Source organism: Apteryx rowi, unplaced genomic scaffold (assembly GCF_003343035.1).
Source record: "Apteryx rowi isolate R43461 unplaced genomic scaffold, aptRow1 scaffold_534, whole genome shotgun sequence".
In the NCBI taxonomy this organism is placed as follows: domain Eukaryota; kingdom Metazoa; phylum Chordata; class Aves; order Apterygiformes; family Apterygidae; genus Apteryx; species Apteryx rowi.
Genome location: NW_020450799.1, coordinates 598,473 through 623,039, shown reverse-complemented (window position 1 = coordinate 623,039; position 24,567 = coordinate 598,473). Strand labels below are relative to the sequence as shown.

The following is a 24,567-nucleotide window of genomic DNA, read 5'->3' as shown; positions in this document are numbered from 1 at the left end:
TAATATGAGACTTTTTAATGAAAACCTAAAACGAAAAATCTCCTCTTTTAAATTTGTTACAACTTCTTAAATCCTTCTTGTGTTATTAGTTGGCATTGATGAATAGTATTTTCAGTGGAGTTAAAAATTAATTAAAATATGGCCACCTTAGAAATTTAGTATCAGTAGTCAGGCATTTTCATACTAACAATCTTTATTAATATAACAGACTCTTGAAAACTTCTGTAAGATTAAAATCCTGAAATTTTGAGTACAGGGAATATCAGAAGGATTTTGGTTTTTTTTGAGAAATGGTAGATTTTTTTTTTTTTCCCCAAAACAGAAGAATGGTCAGATTCCCATGATGATGTGCTTTCTTTCAAATGAGCTGTTGCCTCTTGCTGTTCTGAATAAGACTGTGGCCGTAACTTCCCTATGTTTAAATTTGCAATTTGGAGGAGGGCAAATGTTTCACTTCTTGCTGCAACTGTGGACAATAAGCTATCCTTAGAAAAGATGGCAACTTTAAGTCCCCCATTATTGGATGAACATTGGTTTCCTGTTCCTTAAGATAGCACAAAGAGGCATTGTTTTTTATTCATGGAAAGAGTGGGAGATGGTGGTCTACTTGAAAACAATTAATTGTTCGCACCTAGCTCTGTTCCTATTTTGTTTTGTTTTTTCTTAGCCACAAATTTATTTTCAGTTTACTTGAAACCAGAATAGTGAGTCACGCTCTTGATGCAACTGGCTAGGACTGCATGGAGTCATTGCAGAACAAAGTGTTGTTTGGGTATGCTAAATGATCAGTTCCATGAATCAGAATTCCTCGGTTTCCTTTTCTAATATAATTTATGATCCCTGAATGTATTCTTTACCCCAATTTAATTCAAAGCACCTTAAAGTGCTTTTTAGCCTAGATTTGTTCCATTATATTAACCTTCTCAATTGATAAATTTATTTTATATGCTACAGTCTTAAAAATATCACAAAAGAAAGTATCACTTGTATTTCAAAACAAATTGTATAAATTGATCCAGCCTTTACTTTTCTTCTGTACAGGAGGTTTAGATGTGCTCTCTTTTCTTTATAAAAACCCAAATGTTCTTCAGATACAGGAGTTTTGAGAGTGTCATTTTCTAAAGAGAAAAGGAATAAGGATTTTCCTGAGTTCAATATAAATATTTCTGGCCGCTTCATGGCTCAGCACTTTCTTAGCTGTGAACAGCAAACACTTCTGTACAGAAAATAAGTTGTATTTTCACCTTTAAGAGAAATCGTGTTGGCATAGTAATGATGGTTCTATGATTTCTCATGATAATGGGTCATTGGTTTGTAACAAGTCTGCTATGTGTGGAAAAAAAAAATCATTCTTATCTCCCATGTTAGTTTAGAGAAGAATTAAATACCCATTCTCTTTAAAAATAAGCTTAAATACACATGCCTTGGGCTAATCTACCGGCTTTTTTTGTGGTAGTGGTCGTAACAGTGATTTTCCTAAAGGTGTTAAAGCCTCTGAAATGGCTAAGTTTAGTACGCTTTTGTGTACGGCCGCTGCCAATGTCCATGGCAGCCAAGTTGGATTTTTTCCTCAAAATATACAGAGTATCTGCAGGATGCTGCTGCTCAAGAGTCTGAGCARCACAAGTGGACTAATCTCTTGCTTCTCCAGAGACTTTGCTTTAAATCTCTTTAGCCTATTGTTAGTTTGACTTTCTGAATTTTATGCCATCATCTTGAAAGATCATTTTATATATGCCTGGGTTCCTAAACRTATGTCATTTTGTACAGGAAGCAGTCTACAGAATATACTAATCAGAAGTGTAAACTACAAATGCCAGATTTCAAATAACACAAGCAAATAACACGATTTAGTAGGAAGTAAGAAATCAACATTAAACAAAAGGAATGCATGTATATTTTTGGCTGTGACTGTTCTTTAGCTTACAAAACCTGTAAACTAAATAACCTGTATGTAAGTTTTTCTGTTTCTTGAGTTAAAGTGGCTGAGAACATCAAAAGAGAATATTGCTGTCATTTAGTGCATTAGCCTGTACCTGTATTATAGGCTGGAGCCAGAGTGTGTACAGTTGCTGACAGTGGGAAAAGTACAGGTTGCTAAACTGCTAGGACTGTCTTTTGAACTTCAAATTCTTGTAATCCTTTTTTGATGACTAAATAAGAGAAAAATATACACTGAGAAAATCCAGGTATATATCCTATTATTAACAGTACTGTTGTGTTGACCAATACAGAAATGCTGCCCTTGAAAGATTTTAAAAGATCTAAAATTGATTCCCGTAAGCTCATGCAAAGATGAGTTGACACATACCTTTTGTGTTTGTGTTGCATGACAGAGTCATGCTTGTCCTCCCAGCACTACAGAAATAGTTACTAATATGTTCTTAATATGTGTATCCTTTATGAAGGATGCTACAAGCTATTGCTACAAAATCCCTCTGAGAAAATCCCCTTTATTTTTTGTAAGCCTGTAGCACCAGCAATACTTTCTCAATAGTTTTCCCACAGACAGAAGAGCATGAATACTGTTAAGAGTATCACTTTTTTCTAAACCTGCTTTCCAGATCTGTGGATTTTCTTTGCTTGGTTCAAACCTCCCCTGGCCTCCTTTCCTTTTCTTTGCTACCACCCCAAATTTACATAGCCTTGCATGGGAAAGGGGTAGGATCCCATAACAAAAGTTAACACTGTTGAACCTATATATAATATATTAGTTGTTCTTGTAATTTGAACATGCAGAGCACCCAAAGTGCCGTATTTGACAGGAGTGGTTTTGTTTCTTAGAACTAAAATATTGGTGTTCTTGTTTGTTTGTATCTGAATTATGTATTTGTGGATCAGAGGATGTGCTCCACAGTAGACAGTCCCAACTTCTTTCATTCAGAGCCTAGATGCTCTGAAAGAAGGAGGCAAGAGCAAATCTTGTAAGATGGCCTGACTCTGAGCAGTTCTGTTTGGAAAAACAACTACTGTAGCTGACAGCCTGGCCCAGATGTGGAACTACAGCTGTCTCTGGGCAGGGGAGAAGTTAAACCAGAGGCAAAAAACATATCAGATTATTTGAGTAAATGAAATTTCAGTCTTTCTGACACCATCCTGAAGTAATCCTGCTGCTTCTACTGAGGGAGAAAGGAGAATTAATTGTGATATCCAAAATCTAAACTCTATCACTTCTGAGGATTTTGAAGTCTTTTGATCCATGTGTATAGAAATATATTCCCTTCAACTGAAAAAAATTGACATGTGTATGGAGAATATCTGTATAGTTTTGTTTTCTAAATTCATGATGTTTGAGGTTTGAATAAATTAGAGTTCTTTGTCATCACTATCCAGGATGCTTTTAGGCTAAAATTTACTGCTTTGGAAAAGGCAGTGATGAAGGTCACTAAAACATAGTGTTGTTTTATGTGCAAGAATAGAGGATAGTAAGTTCCTCACAATGTGTACTAAATGCCTGATGTAGATTTGTTAGAAAAGAAAGCCAAACATTTCCATAGAATAGATTAAAACCCAAACTGTTCTGACTTCAGGAAGCATTTAAATCCATTTGAAGTTGTAGGTGAAGCTGGGCAAGGCAGGGTAACTTGATTTGGCAGTGTGATGAATATTTGGTTCCCTCCCCCACCCCGCCTCTGACTCTCACCACCCAAAATTGTAAAACTATCCCAAACCGTGGGCACTGTAGTTTGAGCACTGTGAAAATTCCAGTGATTCCCCTGSGTCTCTGGCGTCTCTGGACTGCAATAGAATTTGTTCACATTTGGGGGATTCGGTGTCTATCAGAGTATAGGGAAATCCAACTGTTTTTATAAAATGTTTTTAATTAACCTGATTAGCAAATTTCAGTGAAAAAGTATTTCAGTGAAGATTATTCTGAATTAGAAGCTTTATAGCAATTGCAGAAAATCACTCTTGGAATGACAACTTGGTAATACTCTTTAATTTATCAATGTAACAACATTTGACACAACTTTAAAAAACTTGTTTAGAAAGTAATAATTATATATTATATATTGCTTATGTAAAAACTTTTAATTGTAATTTATATTTCTATTAAGAAGTGTGCTGTTGCTTGAAATTTTAGTATGCTAATATGATCAGCATCGATGTAGTCTATAATTTGTTTTTGAATGTGAAATCAAATTTGTTTTAAAAAATTCTGAGATTGGAAATCATTAGAAGATTATAAGGCTAGGATCTGAAATGACAAACAAGCACATTTTAAACAACATTTAAAGTATATTTGCTTTCACTTACCTTCCAAGAGCTATGGTCAGTTCCTATGAGTTCTGTAGTGTGTCTCTCAGATGCATAATATCATTTACAGCTTAAGTACTAGAAATAATACAATTACAGTTCGTGTTTTGGTATTTGAATTGCCAAAGCTTTCCTTAGAAATATAGGAACTTCAGGGCATGAATGGAGGTCTTGGTTGGTAAATTTTTCTCTTCGCATCTCTTAGTAGTTTTGTTTTGATTTCTAATTCTACAGATGTATTGTGATAATAGTTTTGGATCTCAGATAATAGATTTATTTTGATAAGGATGTATTTTAATTCACCTTTAAATTGCATAAAACACTATCTGCAGACATATAGAAAGCAGATTGTATCTGCCTTAGCTTCTCCTAAAGTTTTAATATAACTAAAATTCTTCAAGGATTATTTTAAAACTATACAGTGTTATTTAGTGCCAATCTGTGCTTTTTAATCTGTAAATTAGTAAATTTATACTTAAATAATATCTGTGGKTTTTTTTCTACCTTCGTGAGTTCGTATTACCAAGGCTGCTATGCCCCATGAATTTATTTTTGGTTGGAAAACTCTTTTCTCTTGACTGTCCTTTTTCTGTGTTTGGTAGGCGTGCTTTGGTGAAGTAGCTTTTTGGGGTCATAGGTATCCATGTGGCACAAGGTGTACCTAGAAATACATAGTGTCAGCAGACAAGTCTTCACTTACATCATCTTGCCATTCTTAGCAGAACTGAAGGCAGGATTTCGCCTGTAAGGTGCAATTTGTATACAATCTCACTTAAGATATAACAAAGGATAGTGAGTCCCAACAGAGTCATGCTAATCCATAGTAGAGGCAATGTATGTATAAATCCTGATGTCTTTTTCCCAAGGGGATAAAGGGGAGCAGGGGAGGAATAAAGTATGCATCTCAACTGCAAATGGTACAAGGATTCTGTCAATATTTGACATCAGAGGAGGACAGAAGCAGTAACAAAATGAAAATGGGACAGACAGCAGAGACGCAGACTTCACAATTTGGAACAATATCTATGCTAACTGTTGAAGGTACAAAAAGGAAAAAGGAGTCCTAAGACTGTTACTTTTTCAGATTGTTTCCTGAGTATCTCAAGAAGGCAAGAAATGATCAAGGACAGTTAGTCATGGTGGACAGGATGTGGAGCTCACCATGCTTATGGCAACTTAACATTGTTTCACTGTATAGCCATTTTGTCCCTGTGCTTCCCTGCCTGCGTACTTCTGTCTCTTGTTGTCTCTTGATAATAACTATACTGAGGCTCAATTTAGGAAGTCTCAAGTTAACATTTTTTGTTAACAGTGTAAAACAAGGTGAAAATGCAGAGACAGTAGGAAAAAAATTTATGTAGTAAAACACAAGAAAGATTTTTGCCTGAGTTTACAAGGTGAAATTTCTGCAAAAAGAAGCACTATGATTTCTAAACTAAATGTGCAAAATACACCCTCTGGAGAGCTGGGAGGGTGGTAATTATCCTTTTTCTCCACACCTAAAATTGTGCATTCAAAACTTGGCTGAATTGCCTAAGAGATAACAAAGTGGAGGGGAGATGAGAAACAGAAATTGGGGGTCATAAAGTATTTAACATGTGAGGAAAATTGTACTGTCCAAAGTTAAGTAACAAAGGAGAAAAACATTTATTACCTAATATCAGAATGACAGGAGCCATGAAAGAGAGGAAATGGGTGTGATGGTTTTTGCAAAAGTATAAACTACTGTAAGAGTACTAGGGATAGAGCCTACCCCTTTCTATTTAGCACTGCTGGGCAGCCACATATTCTGTGGCCCGTGAAAGACCTAGGCTACTGCCTTGTCAGCCCATTACATTGCAGTCTTTAACCAGAGATTTTATCCAGTCTAGATTTAAAGGTCTCAGTCTCAAGGGATCAGGGCTTTCACTGTTTTGCTTAGATTATTACACAGTCTAAAGGATCTCACTGTCAGAGGAAATTTCCCTGATAGTTATCTTAAATTTTCTTTTTTTTTTAAATTTAATTTCTATAGTTCCATCTATTATATCCTCTTATACTGTACTCTGTTAATAAGTCATCTTTCTCCTTGGAGTTCAGATTCATGAAATGTGGGTAGACAGTAATGTCCCTTCTTCCTCTTAATCATCATTTAATCAACCTTTTTTTGTTCTTATAAATCTTCCATCTGCCCATTCTGTCTTTTAACATCCTGTGTTTGCTTTTCACTAAGCTCCCACCAGTTTGTCTCTTCATCAGTGTRCTTAGTACTCCCAGGCAAAAAATACAGCCAAGTCAAGTGAAAGATGGAGAGTATGTATCAGTAACCAGAACATAAAGATCATTCCAGGGATTGGTATAATTATCTCATTACCAAACATTTTAAACACAGATTGTTCACTTAATATCACATTTAAAACAAAGCTAAATATAATGACACAAAGAAATTAATAGTTTGAGCATTCAAACCATCTTACCTCTGATTTACAGTAGCACGATGCCAGCATGAGATGGTGATGAAGGGATTTCAGTACTGAGGTTCCTAGATAAGATTTATATCAATTTTAAAGATCTCTTTAGATTATAATCTGGCATTGTTACATGACTGAATCAACATATACAGTGATATTGCTATTTTGCCCCTTTTATCTGCCCACAGATAGCAAGGCAAGAAATTAGCCCCAGAGAAATCCAAGAACTTATCTTCTTTTAAAACTCTTCTCACTGTTTCAGTGGGTGGAAGACCACAGCTTCTTTCAATTAACTATTCAATCTTTTTAAATATCTGCCAGCTACCATCGATTGCAGAATGAAATACTGTGTGGTTCCTCTAAGTGATGGCCTTATTGTGTTAGGCATTAGAAATATCCTTAAAAGTTGGTGATAATAGGCCCTTTGACCATCATTGCTATAGACACTGCATGTCCTTAGTCTCATGGAAAGAAGATGATGATGATGATCCTTAGTGGGTGCTGCAGCTTCAGAGAAGGATTTACCATGTTTTCCTTAAACAGCAAAGGAAGAACTTTGCTATTGAGGTAAAAATCAACCTTGGCTGTGAAGCTGCCTAAGGCATCTCCAAAGTGCATCTGGTGTTCTGTTTAATGGGTGGAGTGTCACTCAGGTAGGAATATAGTTCAAAAGAGAAAAAATAATTATTCGTATTAACCTAAGTTTTATGGAAATCATGAATAAGGGAGACATTGACTGAAACCTTTTCTCATGTAACATTTAGTTTCCAGGAAAACACATCTAGTAACTCCTAATACTAAGTAAGCTTTATATCCCTGATGAAATATCTGAATCTCTCCTAAATAAGGTATTTCTGAATTGTTAAAAAGTCAAATACAGTTTGGTAATGTATGATATGCATTACTTTGTAGAAGATAGAAATTGATAGCGATTGAATTGTATCTGCCAYAGTGAATCAGCAGAACCTAAACAGCTTTATGAAGGGATATTTAACACTCGGTAACACAGAGGGTTAACAGAAATGCCCTGCTGTTCATACACATCTGAAATTTTCTCAACGTCATGTTGCAGAGCTRTATTGCATTTTTATTGTAACATGCTGGTGGTTCAAATATTTTTTCTGTTGCCCTGAAGGTAGTTTAGTTTGTATTTAGATAGCTTCATAGTCACAGTTTGTATCAGGTAGAACAGCTCAGGTTTACTTCACAGTTTACAATCCAAATATGAACAGAAGTCCTATAATAATAATGAAATATCTTAGGAGTGTGTAGAAATGTGTAGTGCTGGAATCATTTTTCCAATAAGCAAAGTACCTGCAAAAGTCTATTACAAAGATTACACACCCATGTATATTAGTTCATTCTCCAAAATCAGTGTCAATGTGACAGTTTGCACTCCATGGCCATTGCCACAATATCTAACTATTTTATAACTAAAAGGGCTACATGCTTAGCCAAAATATACATTAAACTTTACTTCAATACAGAAATCTATATTTTAGTACTATTGTGGTTTTATCCAAAAGTGCAAATGAGTATTAGGAAATTTTAAATTAGGCTTTCCATTTCAAATTCTAAATATCATAGGCCACTTAGATAATTTTAATTGTCCATATCATTTCTCTAAAAATATTTGCCTTAGAAACAGTGATACTTTTCTCAGAAGTATTTAAGTACATCAAAAATGAACTCAAATCAGGAAAATGAGACCTCAAGAGTACCCCAGAAACCCAGGCATGCTAATAGTATGACTGGCTGGGAAAATTAAAAATTCAAATAGTTTTTTTTAGTACAGTATCTTAGTCTGGCAATAGGTATGAACTGCTGTGTCATTTAAACCAATCTATATTTGTATATACATTGTAGGTTCCCGTGATTCCTAGTTGTTTATTTGTCTTTGAGATACACAGTACACTGGAAATATTTACTTAAACACATCTTGAATTAAAAAAAAAATGCTTATACAAAGTCTGTGTACCTACAGAAACAAAAATATTTAATGATTGACTGTCTTTGCTGAAGATATGAATAAGTCAAGACCCAGGTTTTGTTTTACAAAATTATGAGGATTTATTAAGAACAGAGGGTTGTAAGACAGAGAAAGATTTCTTATCAGAGATTAATATGTGCATACTTTAGAATACCTGTACAATATAGGTTTTTCTAATTTTAACCATCTACAGCCATAAAATAAATCCTCAGGGGAACTTATATCAAATAATTTTTTCTTTTGCCCATCATACAGATGAATAAGCTGTTAGGCAGAGTTTGCATATTCTGGATTTTTTTTTTTTTTTTTTTAATAGTGACACTTTGTATACCATTGGAGGAACAGAAAAAAGTTTCAGTGTGTTCAGAGCCCAATATGGATGGGTGGATGCCGCTATTTTTCCCGTGGAGTATTCTGGAGTATTGTGGTCTAATGGGTTCATCAGTTTCCTAATGGTCAGGAGACCTGTGGCTTCATTTTGAGCAGGCTGGCCTCCCTTTACCCCATACAGTCAACAGGAGTTAGYGCTCCTAGGGCTTAGTATTTAACCACTTTTGGAGTCTGTATACCAGGTTCTCACATCTGTGGTTCTATAGCTTTAATAAAATTGCATGCTCCCTGCCTCTCTTTTCCATTCTTGCTAAACAAGAACAGTTAATATTTATTTGCAGGTGCATGATGACTGGGAAAAGTAGGTGTAGAGAGCTTCGTAAGGAAATATTAGCTTGTTGTAGCTGATAAACTACATTATATAGACTGTAGTGCTAGGGATGACATTAATGTGGTGTTGAAAACCTGCTGTCAGGCCAATGCACATGCGTTTTCCATAATGTATATGTGCTCTTGTGTGATATTTAGCCAGCTCCATAGCTGCAAATGCATCTGGAAAAATGGCTTTGATTGACTTCCTTCCTCTTCTCCTTTCCTCTCTTCAGATGCAAAGGCTCAGGGAAGAGGGAAGCAGAGTTCCTGGGTCACTCACTTTTAAAGTTACAATTTTCCAAATGCCAGAAGTAAGCAGTAGGCGGTGGGAAATGTCCAAGGTGACAGCATCTCTGTGCTTGAAGGTCCTCCTCCATTCCAAATGTTTGCTCTAATTTTGTCCTTAGTTGTGCAAATTTGCATGTCTCCATTGCACATACATGCAGTACTTGTTACATTTTCGACTGTATCTGCTTCTTTCATATGTCTCATTTTCAGTCACAGAGGTTTGAGGAACCATGGGCCTTGTCACTGACTGAGGGCTGTTCTTTCCAGGGTTCCTTGTCCATTTATTCCTTGTTCTTAGGAAAATACCACCCATTCAAAAATGATATATAACTCTTAACACCCAAGCTGGTACTTCATTACACATCTGACAATTTCCTTCGCTTCTGTTTGTATTTATGCTTGTATGGATGGTTCCCTCCTTTTGCTGCCCATGTGTTTATATGAGTTTATTTCTGCTAAATTTCATGCATGTTCACAGTGTTTGTGCCATGCGTAATTTAACTATAAAATTGGAATTTTGCACAAGTAGAATATTGCTAGTCAAAACCCAAAAGTTTGGCCCCATCTTTATTCATCATATTTTACTTCTTCAGTTAACATTATTACTGGTTAATAGGTGCACCTGAAAATCAGGCTGTATTGTAGATGTGGTGCATTATGTTAAATGAATCTTTACTAGGACAGCAAGTCTCTTTTTTTCCTAATGAAAAAGAATACCTCATCTTTTCCAATTTTCCTATCAAATACATCCACATCATCTTGAGACACTGCCACATCCAGCTGCATCTATACTCGGCTTCAATTACATGAAATTACACAACCTACTCTCAGGTCCTTTAGGTTCTCTTTTGCTGCGTGAGGCACACGCATGGTGCATTTCCTGTGAAGTGCATGATTACAAGCTATTCAGTACAAGCCTGTTTTAAGTAAACAGTAAATTAAATATTGTCAGTGCTTGTTCAGACATGCTCTTATGAAGGAAAAAGAACTTCTAGAATTGGGTTCATAGAATCTAGATTTAAGAAAGGGCCAGGCATAGACTGAGCTTTTTTTTTTCTGTTTTAAATTCTCTTGACTGATCCAGTTAGAGTTTCAAGGTGTTCTTCCTTTCTGTTCCGTTAAACCTTTGCTTGTTCAACAGCTGATACAGAACGTTGTATTCAGATGCCCAGATGTAGAAAACTGGGCTAGACAAAATGCTGAAGGTAGCAAAATTCCTGTTTATTACTCCTTATTTGTATGAAGAATTCTCAAAAACACTCTGTCACTAAATGTCAGGTACAGTGCTGCCTGAAAGACTGTAGGAGTYTGTTTGAGCAACGTGCCTCTTTCAGCTATGACAAAAACAGTAAAAGATCATCCTTCTATTACAGTTCTGACAATGTTGTTTTCTTTTATGTCATTCGGTCTGACTACAGGAGTCAAGAAGGAAAGGAAATGGTGGCTTCCCTGAGAAATGAGGGCTTTTAAGTATTTTGTGGTGTCTGCTACTTAAGCACTGGAATAGTCAGCAGTGTTTGGAGAAGTACAGGTCACTTCTGTAAAAAGCAAAAGCTACAAATGTGCACTAGCAAAGTCTCCTTTAATCTCTGCCAGTTAATTCATTCCCAAGAGAAGGCAAAATCCCTTTTTTCTGAGGGGTTGAATATTGTTTTCATTCCTTTCACAGACATTTGAAAGAAAATGAGAGTTGTATGTGTGTGTTCAGGCTGCCCATGATTTGTGATTAAGTGTGGCAAGTCCTTCTTCCTCTATTGTATTTTGCTTCTCTTCCTTACATGCAAGAGAGAATTCCTGGTAAATAATTCTCGAATTTATCCAACTGAATTAAGTGGTGTATGAGATGCATAAGTTATGGCAGAACATGCTTCCAGTTTCTCTATTAACACCTTTTAATGTAATTTGTAAAAAAAAAAAAAAAAAAAAAAAAAACACCAAAAAAATCACCTTTAAAGCAGACAGCCCATGTAAACTAGTAAAAATGTTAGTGCAAAAATAATGAAAAATAGTTACTTTACGAATTGAGAATGCAGAGATGTAAAGTAGCTTGATTTGTTCTTTGAAAAAGGATATGGGAGTTAACTCAGAAACACTATATTAATAGATTTGTATGAGTGCACATAAGGCCAATATATTCAATGCTGTAATTTTTTTATGGTTTCATAAATAGTGCTATCACCAACATTTCAAAGAAATTTGAAAAAAGCAGAGCTCATATGTGATGGCATAAATTTAGTGTATTTTATAGAACACTGTTACTCCAGATATAGCCTACGGGTTGTGACTTTTCATAAAACCTAATGAATTTCTAGATTTGTCAGCTGTTTCAACACAGATGCACTTTGCTGATCTAATGGAAACATTTTGAGCCCAGATCCAAAATATCAATAGCTTTTAGTATCGCAAATTAGTTTGGCTATTGGGTAAATGGGGACGCGGTTGTTGATAAAAAGCAGCAAGTAATTTTATACGTGTGTTTTATGTTTAACTGCCTCTCCAATGTCTGATGCTGAGGGTTTTTTGTTTTTTTTTTTTCTTTTTCTGCAGAGTTTTAAGTTGAATGTAGATAGCCACTGTGCTTTAAAAGAAACTGTGGTGGAAGAAGGACGTCAACTTCTTGAGCTTATTGTATCTCACAAATCAGGTAAATCCTTCTGAAATATTGCAAGTCTTTATGTCTCCAGACTATTAAAGAATGAAGAAGCATTGCTGTAAATTACTGCATATATTCACTTCCTTATGTATTATTAATATTTACATTATCAGATTGACCTTCAAGATTTATAAATGTTTCATATACTGCATACAATGCAGTGATACTTATAAAATGAAATACTGCCTGCAAATAGTCTGTTCATTTTATTTTGGTCTTGCTGCTCAGCTGAGTTTCAATTGAAATCACATCACTGAAAACTTCACACTGACATATTCTTTGATGTAGGTGCTATGGAAATAACATTAAGATAATGAATTAGGATTTCAAATATATACATATATATTTTTTACATACCCTACATGGGTAATTGCATTGATAAAGCTTTATTTTGCCACTTAAACTAATTCTTACCTCAATTTTAATGTATTTATGAGGAATAGATTAAAATTATGTTTTTCCTTTGGTTTGGCTTGTCTTTTTCTGCAGAGGCCTTAAATCGAGGGGAGGGGGAGAGAGATACTGATTTCCCTCTCCCTTTTCCCCCACCCCCACATTTTTAGATGTTAGCGTGACTTGTATGATAATGGGATTCTAATCAGCATACTGTACTGCTACAGAAAGCCATCTTAATTTTGGCCTACTTAGCATGCTTTTCATCCAGGTTGAAGTTGTCCTTTGGTCTACATTTTTATGATCATGTTATACATTTTGCATCTGTTGTTTCACAGTGTCAGACACACTTCAGTAATGTGAAAGCTATGGGAAATCAGTGACTTATTTGTATAGTTCCAAAAGGGTAGAGAAGCTTTAGCAGGGAAGAGCAGTGCATGTCATCTTATATTTAGAAAATAGTAATGTAAATAATATGTACAGGAGTTGGAGGGAAAAACATGTATGTGGAAGTTAATGACATGTTTAGAAATAGAGACTAGATATTAGAGGGTGGGATTCAGCCACCTACTGCCTTCCTACTGTGTAGGAATCATAGTTTATGTGGGATTTTACTTTTTTGAAATTGTCAACTGAGGCGTAATTAAAATTTAACATGATGGCTTAAAGAAATGTTTTGACCCTGTAGTATTGTTTCCAGTATGAACAATAGTTATGCTTTGGCTTATTTCTGAGAAAATGCATTAAAATTCTTGTTGTGTTTATTCTTTTAAATATTCTGCTAACCCTTTGAGTAAAGAATAATATTTTAAAGTGTAGTTGAATTTACAACTTTTACTTTTTTCCCTTCATTTTGGAGAAGGACTGAAGGAGATGCTGCAGATGATTGCAAGTCAATGGAAGGAACTACAGAGGCAAATCAAACGGCAGCACAGCTGGATTCTTAGGGCTCTGGATATCATCAAAGCAGAGATACTGGCTACTGATGTGTCTGCAGAGAATGAGGAAGGGACTGGGAGCCCTAAGGTAAGTGGCTTGAAGTTTGCCTTATTTCCTCTTATTTCCGTCTTCTTTTGAACTAGGCACCACTGAAGTTTTCTTTCCACCCTAAGGCTTTTCATTTCTACTGGGTAAACTTTTTTTATAAACAAAATGAAATGCCTTATTCTGAAACAATAAAAAACTTAGAACTTTCAAGTTTTCCAGGAAGACCTTTCTCATTGTGTGTAGAGGGGCATGAGGGGGAACATAAAACATTTAGTAAACAAAACATAAAGCATCTTTAACATGAATAATCAGAATGGTTTTAAATTGTTTTGTTGCAACTATAAATCACTATAATCAGTGCAATCAGTCAGCTCTGACATCCATTAGCCGCTTGGTTACAGCAAATTAACAAAGAAGAGAGAAAGTGATTCATTATCTCATTCCTGTTAATGACTATCAGATGCATTGCTTAATTAGGGGATGGCCATTGTAGTGGGAAGAAGGTCATATGCTTTGCCACAAATCTTTTTGCTCTGAGTTTAAGTCCTCCATAACAGTGCATATGTTGAATACAACAAGTACTTTAAGAATAAAGTATCAACATCTATAATCATTTTGTGGGTATTAATTATCAAAGAGGGCTATAGTACTTACCAGTTGCCAAACTTGGTACTTGTAAGAGCATTTTAAATACAGGGCATGCTTATTCAAACTGGTGCAAGCAGGATAGGGATACCACATACAATACAAACGTGTGATGTAGGGTCAGTGACTTTTATTACCGTCAGTAGTAAGAAAAGATGAGGGAAGGAGCATTGGAAAGTGTTGATTTTTCCATTGCATTCTAAGCAATGAATGTGCAACAGAGCAGTTTAGTAACTGTTAACATCTTGGCATGCAGCGAGCTCAGATCTGTGGAAAAGTTCAAGGTTCCTGTCTCTGGAAATAAGAGATGGTGGTGCTAAGTAGGTTTTCAGATTCCGATGCCAGAGAATTCTTCATATTGATATTCAGTGCTTTCTAGAGACTAACTTGTGGAGTGACTCTTGGCTGAGCTTGCATTAAATGTTCTGGTGTTTTCTTGCCGTAATTCTACATAGCAACAATGATCTTAGAGGTGGTGGAGAAACAGCCAAGGATAACAGAGAAACAAAAATAAAGGAAAAAAAACCTATAAGCAGGAGACACAATTTGACCTAATATCCCTAGTCACTCACATGGTAATGTGACCCTATATTGCATTATATACCAATATTCATTTCAGCATATTATCTCTGAACAACTTGACTCACCCATGGCCAAAAGTCCAACTGCTTAACCAAAATAATAGCATAAAAGGTGTTCTAAAATCCAGCTTGATTTTGCTATGAAAATTATGGAAATCCTAGCTTAGAAGGATTATATTTATGTATTTTCTTGAAAAGGGAAGAATGAAGGCATAGTTTAGGATATTTAAAATTTTTATACAGATAGGTGGTCCTTTCCCTATGCTTTTTATCACAGAGGTAGGAACCTGAAGCAATGCTTTTTTGTTCCTGCTCTTAAATAAAAACACAAACAACAAACAAATGACCAACCAAAAAGTATTCTTAGGTAATTTTCTTCATTAAGCCACACCTCAACATGATTCTTTTAAGTAATAAAGGGCAAAAGTAATAATAGGCATCTACTTCTTCATGATGAAAGATTAACTAAAATTAAAATACAATTGGTAATATAACTGTAGATTTCAGTTTGTGTAGACTTCAGTTTGTGTTCATTTCAAAAGCCAGAAGGAACCTGAAAAGTATAATAGGAAATCTAAAGATTATATCTAGAGGGTATTTTTCTTTCTTGCCTTGTCTGAGAAACTACAGGAACAGCGTTGGTGTTAGAAATCGGTAAAGAAATAGGAAAAGAAGGAATTTCAAAGACCCTAGGAAACTTTTCCCTTAGGACTTTTTAAATGTCTTTTCATAGTACTATGGCATCTTTTATAGAAGCAGTGGAGAGTGAAAGGGAGAGAGGGAGATTCTGCAATTCTGGAGATATATCATCAACATTTGTATTCAGAAATTCAAATTTTGCTTATGAGATTATTCATTTTATTGTAAGTTTCATGTGAGTTTATACTCTTAAACAGCTGTTACAGAAGACTTAAGGGATTTTAAATGTTTCTAATACCTCCTCTTCTAATGCACTACATTCTCTCTGTGATTTCCTAGAAATGCAGTGAAATCTCTTCTTTTAACAAGTATTTACTTAAGCTGCTATTTTATGATTTTTAGAAATAAACAAGTGACTACTGTATTCAGCTTAAGTTGGAGTATGTAAAGTTTTTTTTTCCCCCACTGAGAAGTACATTTAGAAATAAATCTCAGAATTGCCGCATGCTACCTTTCAACAAAGTACTTGATCTGACAGTACTAGTGGTAAACATGTCATACAATACATCTATCTTTCTTTCAGAACCTTAGACACTTAGTTAACAATAGAGGTTTTCTCCTAATGGAAATAGTAAGTAATATTCTAAAATATCTGGCAATTAGGAGGAATGCTTGTGTATGTGTGCCTGTCTGTGTTTTCCCACCTTATAGAGATGTCTGAGACCACTTGTTCTGTACCTGATCTCTGGAATGGGGCCACCACCTGTCCAGCAGGAAAGGCCTACTGGAACAATATTGCTTTCAATCAACAGTAAATGCTGGTATTGAAAAATAACATGATATATGTTCTTGCTTAGTGGCTAAGAGTGTTACTGCCTGGATATCATGCTGATCTATTTAATTCACAGTTTGATGGAAAATTTCATTGCTTTCTGAAGAGCTTGTGAGTTAATTGCATAATTAATGTCATCAAAAAGGTATAAGAATCCTAATAGTATTTGCCCATAATGGACATTCGCCTTCATTCAAAATTGTATAAAACAGTATTCTTAGGACCAGTTGTGAGTTCTATTCCCAATATGCGTTTGGAGAGTTAGCCTGTGATCGTAATTTCTAGAGCTGTATATTTTTGTTCTGCCAGCAAGTGTTTAGATTCACAGTACTGTTTGGTGTAACAATTCAGTGCATAGGATTGGAATCCAAAGGCTGGTAGGTTCATAGAATAATGGTGTACTCTCAAAATATATATGTAATCTGTACTTCTGAATGTTTTTTTTCCAGAATAATTACTAAACCACTGGAAATTATTTTTAGTTTTCCTTTCCAACCTCAGAGAAGTAAGTATGGAACCCATTCAGATATTGGGCCTAATGTTTAGAACACGGAAATCTGACTTAGTTTTAACAGGCAAAGAGCAGACTTGTGAAGATAGACTTAACTGTATAATGGACATGTCTGTCAGTATGTGAATCAGTAAGGATTTGAAGAATATTAGAAGAAGAGGTAAAAATGTGTTTAAAAAAGTAAATAGATCTCCTAGTCAGAAGCATAGTTTGAAGTGGTTAGACAAACCTCTGCACACAGTTTTACAGTTTCTACAGCCATTCTAAACAGTCTTCAGATATACAGAAAAGTAACTACAGTGATTTTCATGGAAAAAATGAAAACTTGAAACTATTTAGTATCTACAAAAGTTTATGGTCCTGGGAACTCTCATTAAGAGGCAATGTTATAGTAATGCTGGTCCTCAAACCTGGTGGGCAGAACTGTATCCTGCTCAACTTTTTAATATGAGAATGAATTTGCAAGAGGGACAACAAAACAGAGAAAAGGTTAGGGAATGGTAACAGTCCATTCGTTATTGCCTCAGACTTGTCCACGTCATCCAATCATGCTGCTATAACTACAACATTTAGATTAATACTATGATACAAAAGGAATGTACAAGTAAAGTATTTTGGCATCTTTGTGATCAGTGCAGAGAAATGTCATGTATGTGAGTAGGTTTTGATTTTTCTCAGTGTGTTTTATCAGCTCTGGATTCCTATTCTGCAGACCTATATAGTATGCATGACCTATTATGTTAAAGCCAAAACACCAGGCTTTTTTCTCATAATTCCTGTTATTTAAAAGGAGGGAAGTCCATTACTGGAATAGCCTTCTCACATATTGTCAGCAGGTAACAGGTAGCATGCATTCAGAATCTAGTATTTTTACTTACATAACCACTTCCAAAACTGAGTTTCTAATGCATTGTAGATTGGAGTATTGCATATAGTATTAGAGTGGTCAGTACTTTGGAGCTGTCAAATGATATGTGTAATTGGCCTTCCTTCTCTTTTCCTAGAATTACTCATGTCTAGCAAAAAGGCAAGAAGAGCATTTGCTAGAGGGATCATTTTACTTAGATTGCTGGAGCGGTGGGAGTTATGTCACACAGGACATTTTAAAAGTTCACAAACCAAACTGAGTTTAGTCATTTCACTTACTGTCTCTCTTCTTTCTCTTATGATACATATGTGCACACATGCATGTGCACAAACTCAGGATCAGATGTATGCATTTGATCCTATATCTCATGTTACTAATATTGTGGAATATAATGTCAAATAAATAGCTGTCATTTTGTCAATAACAATTTGAAAGACAATGAGATGGAAGTCAGGTTTCCATCTCTGGCATTGTATAGATGGAAAGGGAATTTCATCTGGTGATATACATGACTTCTTTGTGTGTGGTTATCTCATGGTTTAATCAAGTCTTTTCTTGGAAGGTATATAGATAAGGAAAGTTGGTATTAGTGCTTTAGTAGAAGTCGTTTCCTGCAATGGGTTCATAATGAGCCACTCTGCCATCTAGATATGAAAGAGTTTTATGTAGTGGATGCAATGCCTTGTAGATTAGACATTAAACTTAAGTCCCAACCACCTTTATCCAGGCATACTCCCAGAATCAGTAATTGTCATCTGCCACCTTAATTCTCTGCAGTTTCAACTGAATGCAGTAGTCTCTTCCTTTTGGAACAACTGCATACTGTTGAGCACAGTTAGTTACTACTATTCACTGGTGAATAAAAATATCCCTATAATACCTTACAAAGTATTACAGGGCTGAAAAGTTTTACAGCAAGTCAGTAGCTCACCACTCACTACTCCAAAAGATGGTAATAAGGAAAGTGATTTAGTGTAATTAGAACAGAAGGTTCTGCTATGTTGCCATCAAGGCATAGTCTTCAAAATTTTGAATATTTAAAATGTCTGTACATAAGTAGAGTATTGTTGTGTTTAACAGCTAAACAGTTTAAAATCATTCATGTGACATTTTAATTCTGAATCTTTTGGAACTTTGGAAGTCTAGATTAAATATCTAGACTGTGATCTTACTTTTAAATACAAATAATTCTGCTAATTCTGCCATCTTAGGAAAGAATGCGCCTACGGTTTTTATTTTTGTCGGTTTTGGATATTTTAGGATGTGGCATTACAGTATCCTTATTCTGTTGACTTGCATGGTAGTGGTTTGAACCAGGGATGAGGTGGTCGAATAGACAGAAAGCGTAGTGATATTTACACAATACTTCTGTAAATCAGCAGAAAACAGTTTGATTTTGCTTGGAATAAGCCTGTCTTTTAGTGTGTCAAATACAACCGAGTTCTTGTTGCATTAGTTGTTATCCAAACGTAGGATTGAAAACATCCTTTCAGCGTTTCCAGGCTAATCAAAACAAGCTATGCTGCTGTAACAATCACAAGAACCCAGGAAAGCAGCTATAAGAAGGAATGGTTTTGTGCATTTTAGTGCAACTATACACTTCAGTGCTCAGTTTGCTAGTTTTGAGTACCTTGCTTTATAAGCTATGTATTTTTAATCTTACATACATCAGCTAGAGTGTGGACAGTCCTAGCCTTTGTTGTAACAAAAGAGATCTTCAGGAAGCATTTAAAAGGTGAACGCATAATTTTATAGACCATTTTAGAAATGGATGAACAAAAGGAACCAGAATAAGTTTTAGAATAAGTAAAGAAGCAGAAGCTGGTATCGGTAAAGGGACAGGCTGCATGTGGGAACTGAATGGGACTGAATTATAGTGAGTCTTAATCATAGAACTGAGAAGAGATCTGGTGAAGGGCATCAAAGATGTGATCAGGAAAACTGAGCAGAAAAGGTCTGTTTAAAGTGCTGTACCTGGTCCTGGGAATTAGTTGGAAAATTTTACAGAAGTATCAATAGAAAGAAAGACAGGTTTTTAGTGCAGTTACAAAAAAGAGGCTGCATGATCTGTTTTAATATCCTCCTTTAAATACCTCTGTGGTACAGGGTTTTTATTGATAAAACCTGTTCCTTGCCAAGAAAGTGCATCTTTTATCATACTTTGCAGGGAAATTGTCTTCAGATAAGCAGCGTTCAAAAACGCATGTGAAGCCAAGGTAGCCATGTGATCTTGTATGTACAGAATGTTTCCTTTAAGTTTCTAAATAAATGCAATCTCAAAATGATATACTGCATGCTGAATAATATTCACAGAAAACCTCTTCTTCATCATAAAACCACCAAGATTCTTCTCTCTTGTATTTTGTATATATCCTACTAGAGTATTGGAAGTATATAGCTGAACTTTATTTTGCTTGGTTAAAATGCTTTATTTGAGCCCTAATTTTAGGGTGAAAGATTGTAAGTTTCCAAGGTCATAAAATTTGAATTTTAGAATCATTAGACCAAGGTCTTTTTCAGAAACAGAGGAAGAAGCAAAGACATTCCTTTTGTCAGCTATTTTATAAGGGCTTTCTCTCCATCACACCCCAAGAGAGACAGGTGTGAAAACTACTGTTCCCTTCCCAAAGAAAGCATGTTACATTCTGGATGTGTTTTCATACGGATTTACACAGCTGAGATTTTCCAAGAACACTGTAAATCAAATCATCTCCTTGGTAGCCTCTTCTTGTTCCGTCTCTGTGACCCTGTTGTGTATGGCACTGACGGTAGGCTGCTTCGCAGGGGAAGAACATGGTGCAGTTCTTGCCTGCTGCCTTCCTCCCCAGGGAAGGCGAATCCCCAGTCTGCGTTACCAAGGCCACTGGGATGAATCCGGCCCATTATTTCTGGGGTAAAAAGGGGTGATGATAACTATATTTTAAACTGGCTAAGATGTAGGATGCACGCTTATGCAGATGTGCTTGTAAGTTGACTAGTAACGCTTTATCATTGCTTTTAGAAGTCTTTTTCAGTTGATGAAAGAATACAAATGCTATATGCATCTGAGAGCACAGTATTTTGAAAATGTTTCTTTTGTTTAAACAGTTGCAGATTCTTTTGAATGATTGAAAGCAAAAAAAATTGGAGTGCCCAACAAAAGATTTAGGGCTGTTGGATGTACAGTCAGCTTCTACGTGGTAGATTTGCTGCTATTTACTGGAAACTGTTTCTCCTAAATTGATAATTGTGTGCCTTTCAGTGGACAGGAGAAACAGTTCTGCGTTTAACTCAGAGCCTCCTTACAAGGAGGAAGGAATGAAACTAAGCGGTCAGTGTTTGGACTGGAATAAGAGAAGGCAAACAAATAAGACTTCTGTCTAAACCTCTTCTTCAATGTTACACAAGCCCTGTTAAAACTTGTCCATGCCACTACTTAAGTAAAATACCTTTTGTTAGTTTTTCATAATATTGTGTCCCTGAAGTCTCCGTTAAGCTAACCTGGCCCTCATTTTAGCTCATGGAGATCGCTTTCTTATATATTCCTCAAGCTCCTCAGATAGATATTTATATATCCATTAAACTCCTGGACAGTATTGTTTTGCTGGTATCTGAAATAATTTTAGTAATCTTTAACAAGCCAAATCTTTGAAATTGTATCAGCGGTCCTCAATTTTTTCTATTTAATCTAAAAGAAACCTCCTCTCTGGTGTATTAAGCTTGCTACCAGGTATAAAATGTAGAGGGCCACAGTTTAACAGTTGTATTTCTGTAGCTAAATTGTATCTACTATTATGTGCAATGTTTAGTCTCATTGTAGTTTTACTGGTGCTCTTGCCATCATGATATAAAACACAGATACATTTTTAAAGCAACATTTTCTAATATTTACTGGAAAATACCTGGTTTCATACAAAAATCCTATTCTGAGGACACTATCAAGGATTCCAAAGTATCTATAGTCTTTATAGTCTTTATAGTATGCTTCTATAATTTTTACATGGTGGCAATTCTAGATCTTGTGTATTGTTTATTTTTCACACGTGTAGGCTCCTTAGCAGACATCACTGTTAATGAAAACAGCTATCCTTAAACAGGTAGTAGCAAAGAACTTACGATTTTTACCTTTGAGAATAAGGAGGCCTAGTTTCCGTTAAAGCATAGATCAAGTTGAGTTTGAAAGATGTCTAAATCACTCCATTGAGAACAAGAAAAGACTGAGGACTTGATGAGAACAGATATTTAAACTGACATGTGCTCAAGGGGCAAATTTTATCATAATGCTATTTGAATCTTTGAAAACTATTATCTGAAACTCTGAAAGTATATTAGGTTATTGTAACTTCACAGGCATAACTGGACCAACTCTGACAAGTTTTATTTAGCCAAAACGCCCAGCTGGGTTTGACCTGTATTTAAAAATATAAAAACATGAGTGTGTTTGTGCATGTATTCACATAAACACGTTTATTTTAGTGACTAAAGCTAAGAATGTTCTAGCCACCAAAAGGCCCTTTATTTTTTATTTTGCCAGTGTCTGTTCCTTCTGCTCTCTCTATACTACCATATTGAAGTATTTTTATTCCATTATTTTTGAATTTTAATAGAATGTATTTTCACCAGTAATGTTGGTGGAAATGGTGCTTCTCTCGTTTATGTCTGCCTACTGTTCAGATTGTCAGAGAAATGCATGTTTTAATAAGTTATTAGTAACACAAGTACGTACTTTTGTTTCTTGAAGATTGGGCAGCTCCCACTTTAAAGCAGAAATTTAGTCTCTGCTTCACCACTAGAGGCAAGGCAGGCTAGTCTACCAGAGGGATTACTTTTCTCTCTCTCTGCGCAGGCTCAGCATCCTGCTGGTGTGCCCGTTCAAAGCCAAGTCTTTACAGCCACAGGAGCGACAAAGCTTCTTCTTTTTTTTTTTTTTTTTTAGTTTGCATTCAGAAATTTATGGAACACCCTAAAATAGATGCATAAATAAGCAAATGGAAAGAAGGAAGCTTAGATGACTAAAAATGTAGGTAGCGATTACTAATGTGAAGTAAATGATTTGAAATTTCAACTCTTTTCAGGTAAGTTTCCTTTTTCCCTTGCCCCCTGTGCCATCTGTTGCTCTTCAAAATACCTCATGATTTCACCAGGATCATAGGTGAAACAAAATACAGCAGCATGTGGGGAGAGTCCCTTCTCGCAGGGTTTATTACCTGGCCAGAGCCAGATGCCACTGCAGTTGTGTTTGAAAGTTGGTCCTTCATAGACAGAGCCGCTGATCTCAGACCAGCTTGAGCCTGAGAAGTTCAAATAAGCCATGAACTTTGAGTGTGTATTCTAACCATGCGATGTTCACCTGTCATCAAGGTAGATAAATATTTTGGATTATTGAGATAATGTGGCATAAGGGCTACAAGTTGGGCTTTAAGGGTTTTGTTTTACTTTCTCCACCAGCCTGTGTTGCTCTTTCTAGCTCTGGTATTAGCAATGCAGGTTTCCCTCATGCTTYTCAGGCTAATTAGCTCTGATAGAGCAGGCTTCAGTGGCGTAAACTCAGCCTGCTTCCTGGGCTGCGAGGCTTTCTTTTGGTGCCAGACTGTTCCACGGTGGTTTGTTTGTTTTAAAGGCACAAGGCTAGTTTTCCCCTTTTGACAGTCTCCTAAGAATCATGTACCTTTAAAATGGCAACTTAATAGGGATGCTATTACCAATTGTCATTACTAAAGATTGTTTCTTCTGTTACTAGCATTCTATCTTTGTCATTTTATTAAAATTGTATTATTGCTCTGAAAACAAAACATATTCCTGTATTCAATTGAAGAATGACTGGCATGGCACTCTTGTGATCTTTAAAAAGAAATTTTACTTTCATTTTATTTGTGCATGAAATTAAGTGTTCATATCTACAGAATAAACTAACATCTTATAAATATTACTGTGTTTAATTAACAGTTCAGTATTTGAGTTTTGGCTGTTATGGTTGATGTCCAAGAGTGATTAACTGTGTAGTAGAGAACAAAAGGAACATTGATGTGAGCAAAGATACTATTAGATAAAGGTAAATTTTGTGTTCTGCATATTTTTATTCTTTTTTGATTTTTTAATTACTTTTATATTCAATGTGATTGAGTAGCATTTCCTTTTTTTTTCAATTCAGTTCCTATTCTAGTTTTCAAGAACAACATCTTCTAGCAACGTTTTATCTGTAAAATCTTTCAGTTCTGGTCTCAGCTGTATACATAAAACAGCTATTCTTCACTGGGGTGATCACAAAAGGGAAATCAGGTAAAACAGTGTTTGAAGGAAAAAGCTACTTGGACATCCTGCATTTTAAATCTGACTTGTTGTTAAGTATCTTGTGGCACTGCACACTTGACTACACTTGCACTTTGGGTTCAGAGTGATGTTAGATTTTGCTAGTTTTCTGAGCTAATCTATTAGAAGGTAACACGATGCAATGCTGAGCATTGTGTGAACTGACCTTTCTGTTATATGTATCTAAATTATTAAAAAAATAAACAAACTTTTTATTAGAGCACTTTGTGAAGCACAGACTTACGTAGCAAAAGACTCCAAAATGCTTATAAAAGAGCATTAAAAAGTTTGTGTACAAGCTCTAGTAACTTGTGGCTAATTCTTTTTATTGGTTTTTTTGGGGGGGGGGGTTGGTATTTTGTCTGGGTTTTTAATTTAAACCTTGCTATAATATCTCAGTGGGTCCTACCCTATTGATAATTACACAGAGTTACGTAGGAGAGTGCAACGAATGTGAGAGATACAGTGGGGACTGCATCACAT

The 24,567-nt window shown here is 35.6% G+C and overlaps 1 protein-coding gene across 1 annotated transcript in view; it reads left to right on the top strand.

The window, feature by feature from the left end:
- The window catches only part of LOC112973317 (A-kinase anchor protein 6-like), a gene marked incomplete at its 5' end in the record, with an annotated part of 161,848 nt that overhangs the window by 5,252 nt on the left and 132,029 nt on the right, over nt 1-24,567 (top strand). Inside the window, 2 exons of the mRNA XM_026081047.1 lie at nt 12,235-12,331; nt 13,596-13,759. Of these exons, the coding sequence (XP_025936832.1) occupies nt 12,235-12,331; nt 13,596-13,759 (261 nt within the window). The remainder of the gene's footprint in view (nt 1-12,234; nt 12,332-13,595; nt 13,760-24,567) is intronic.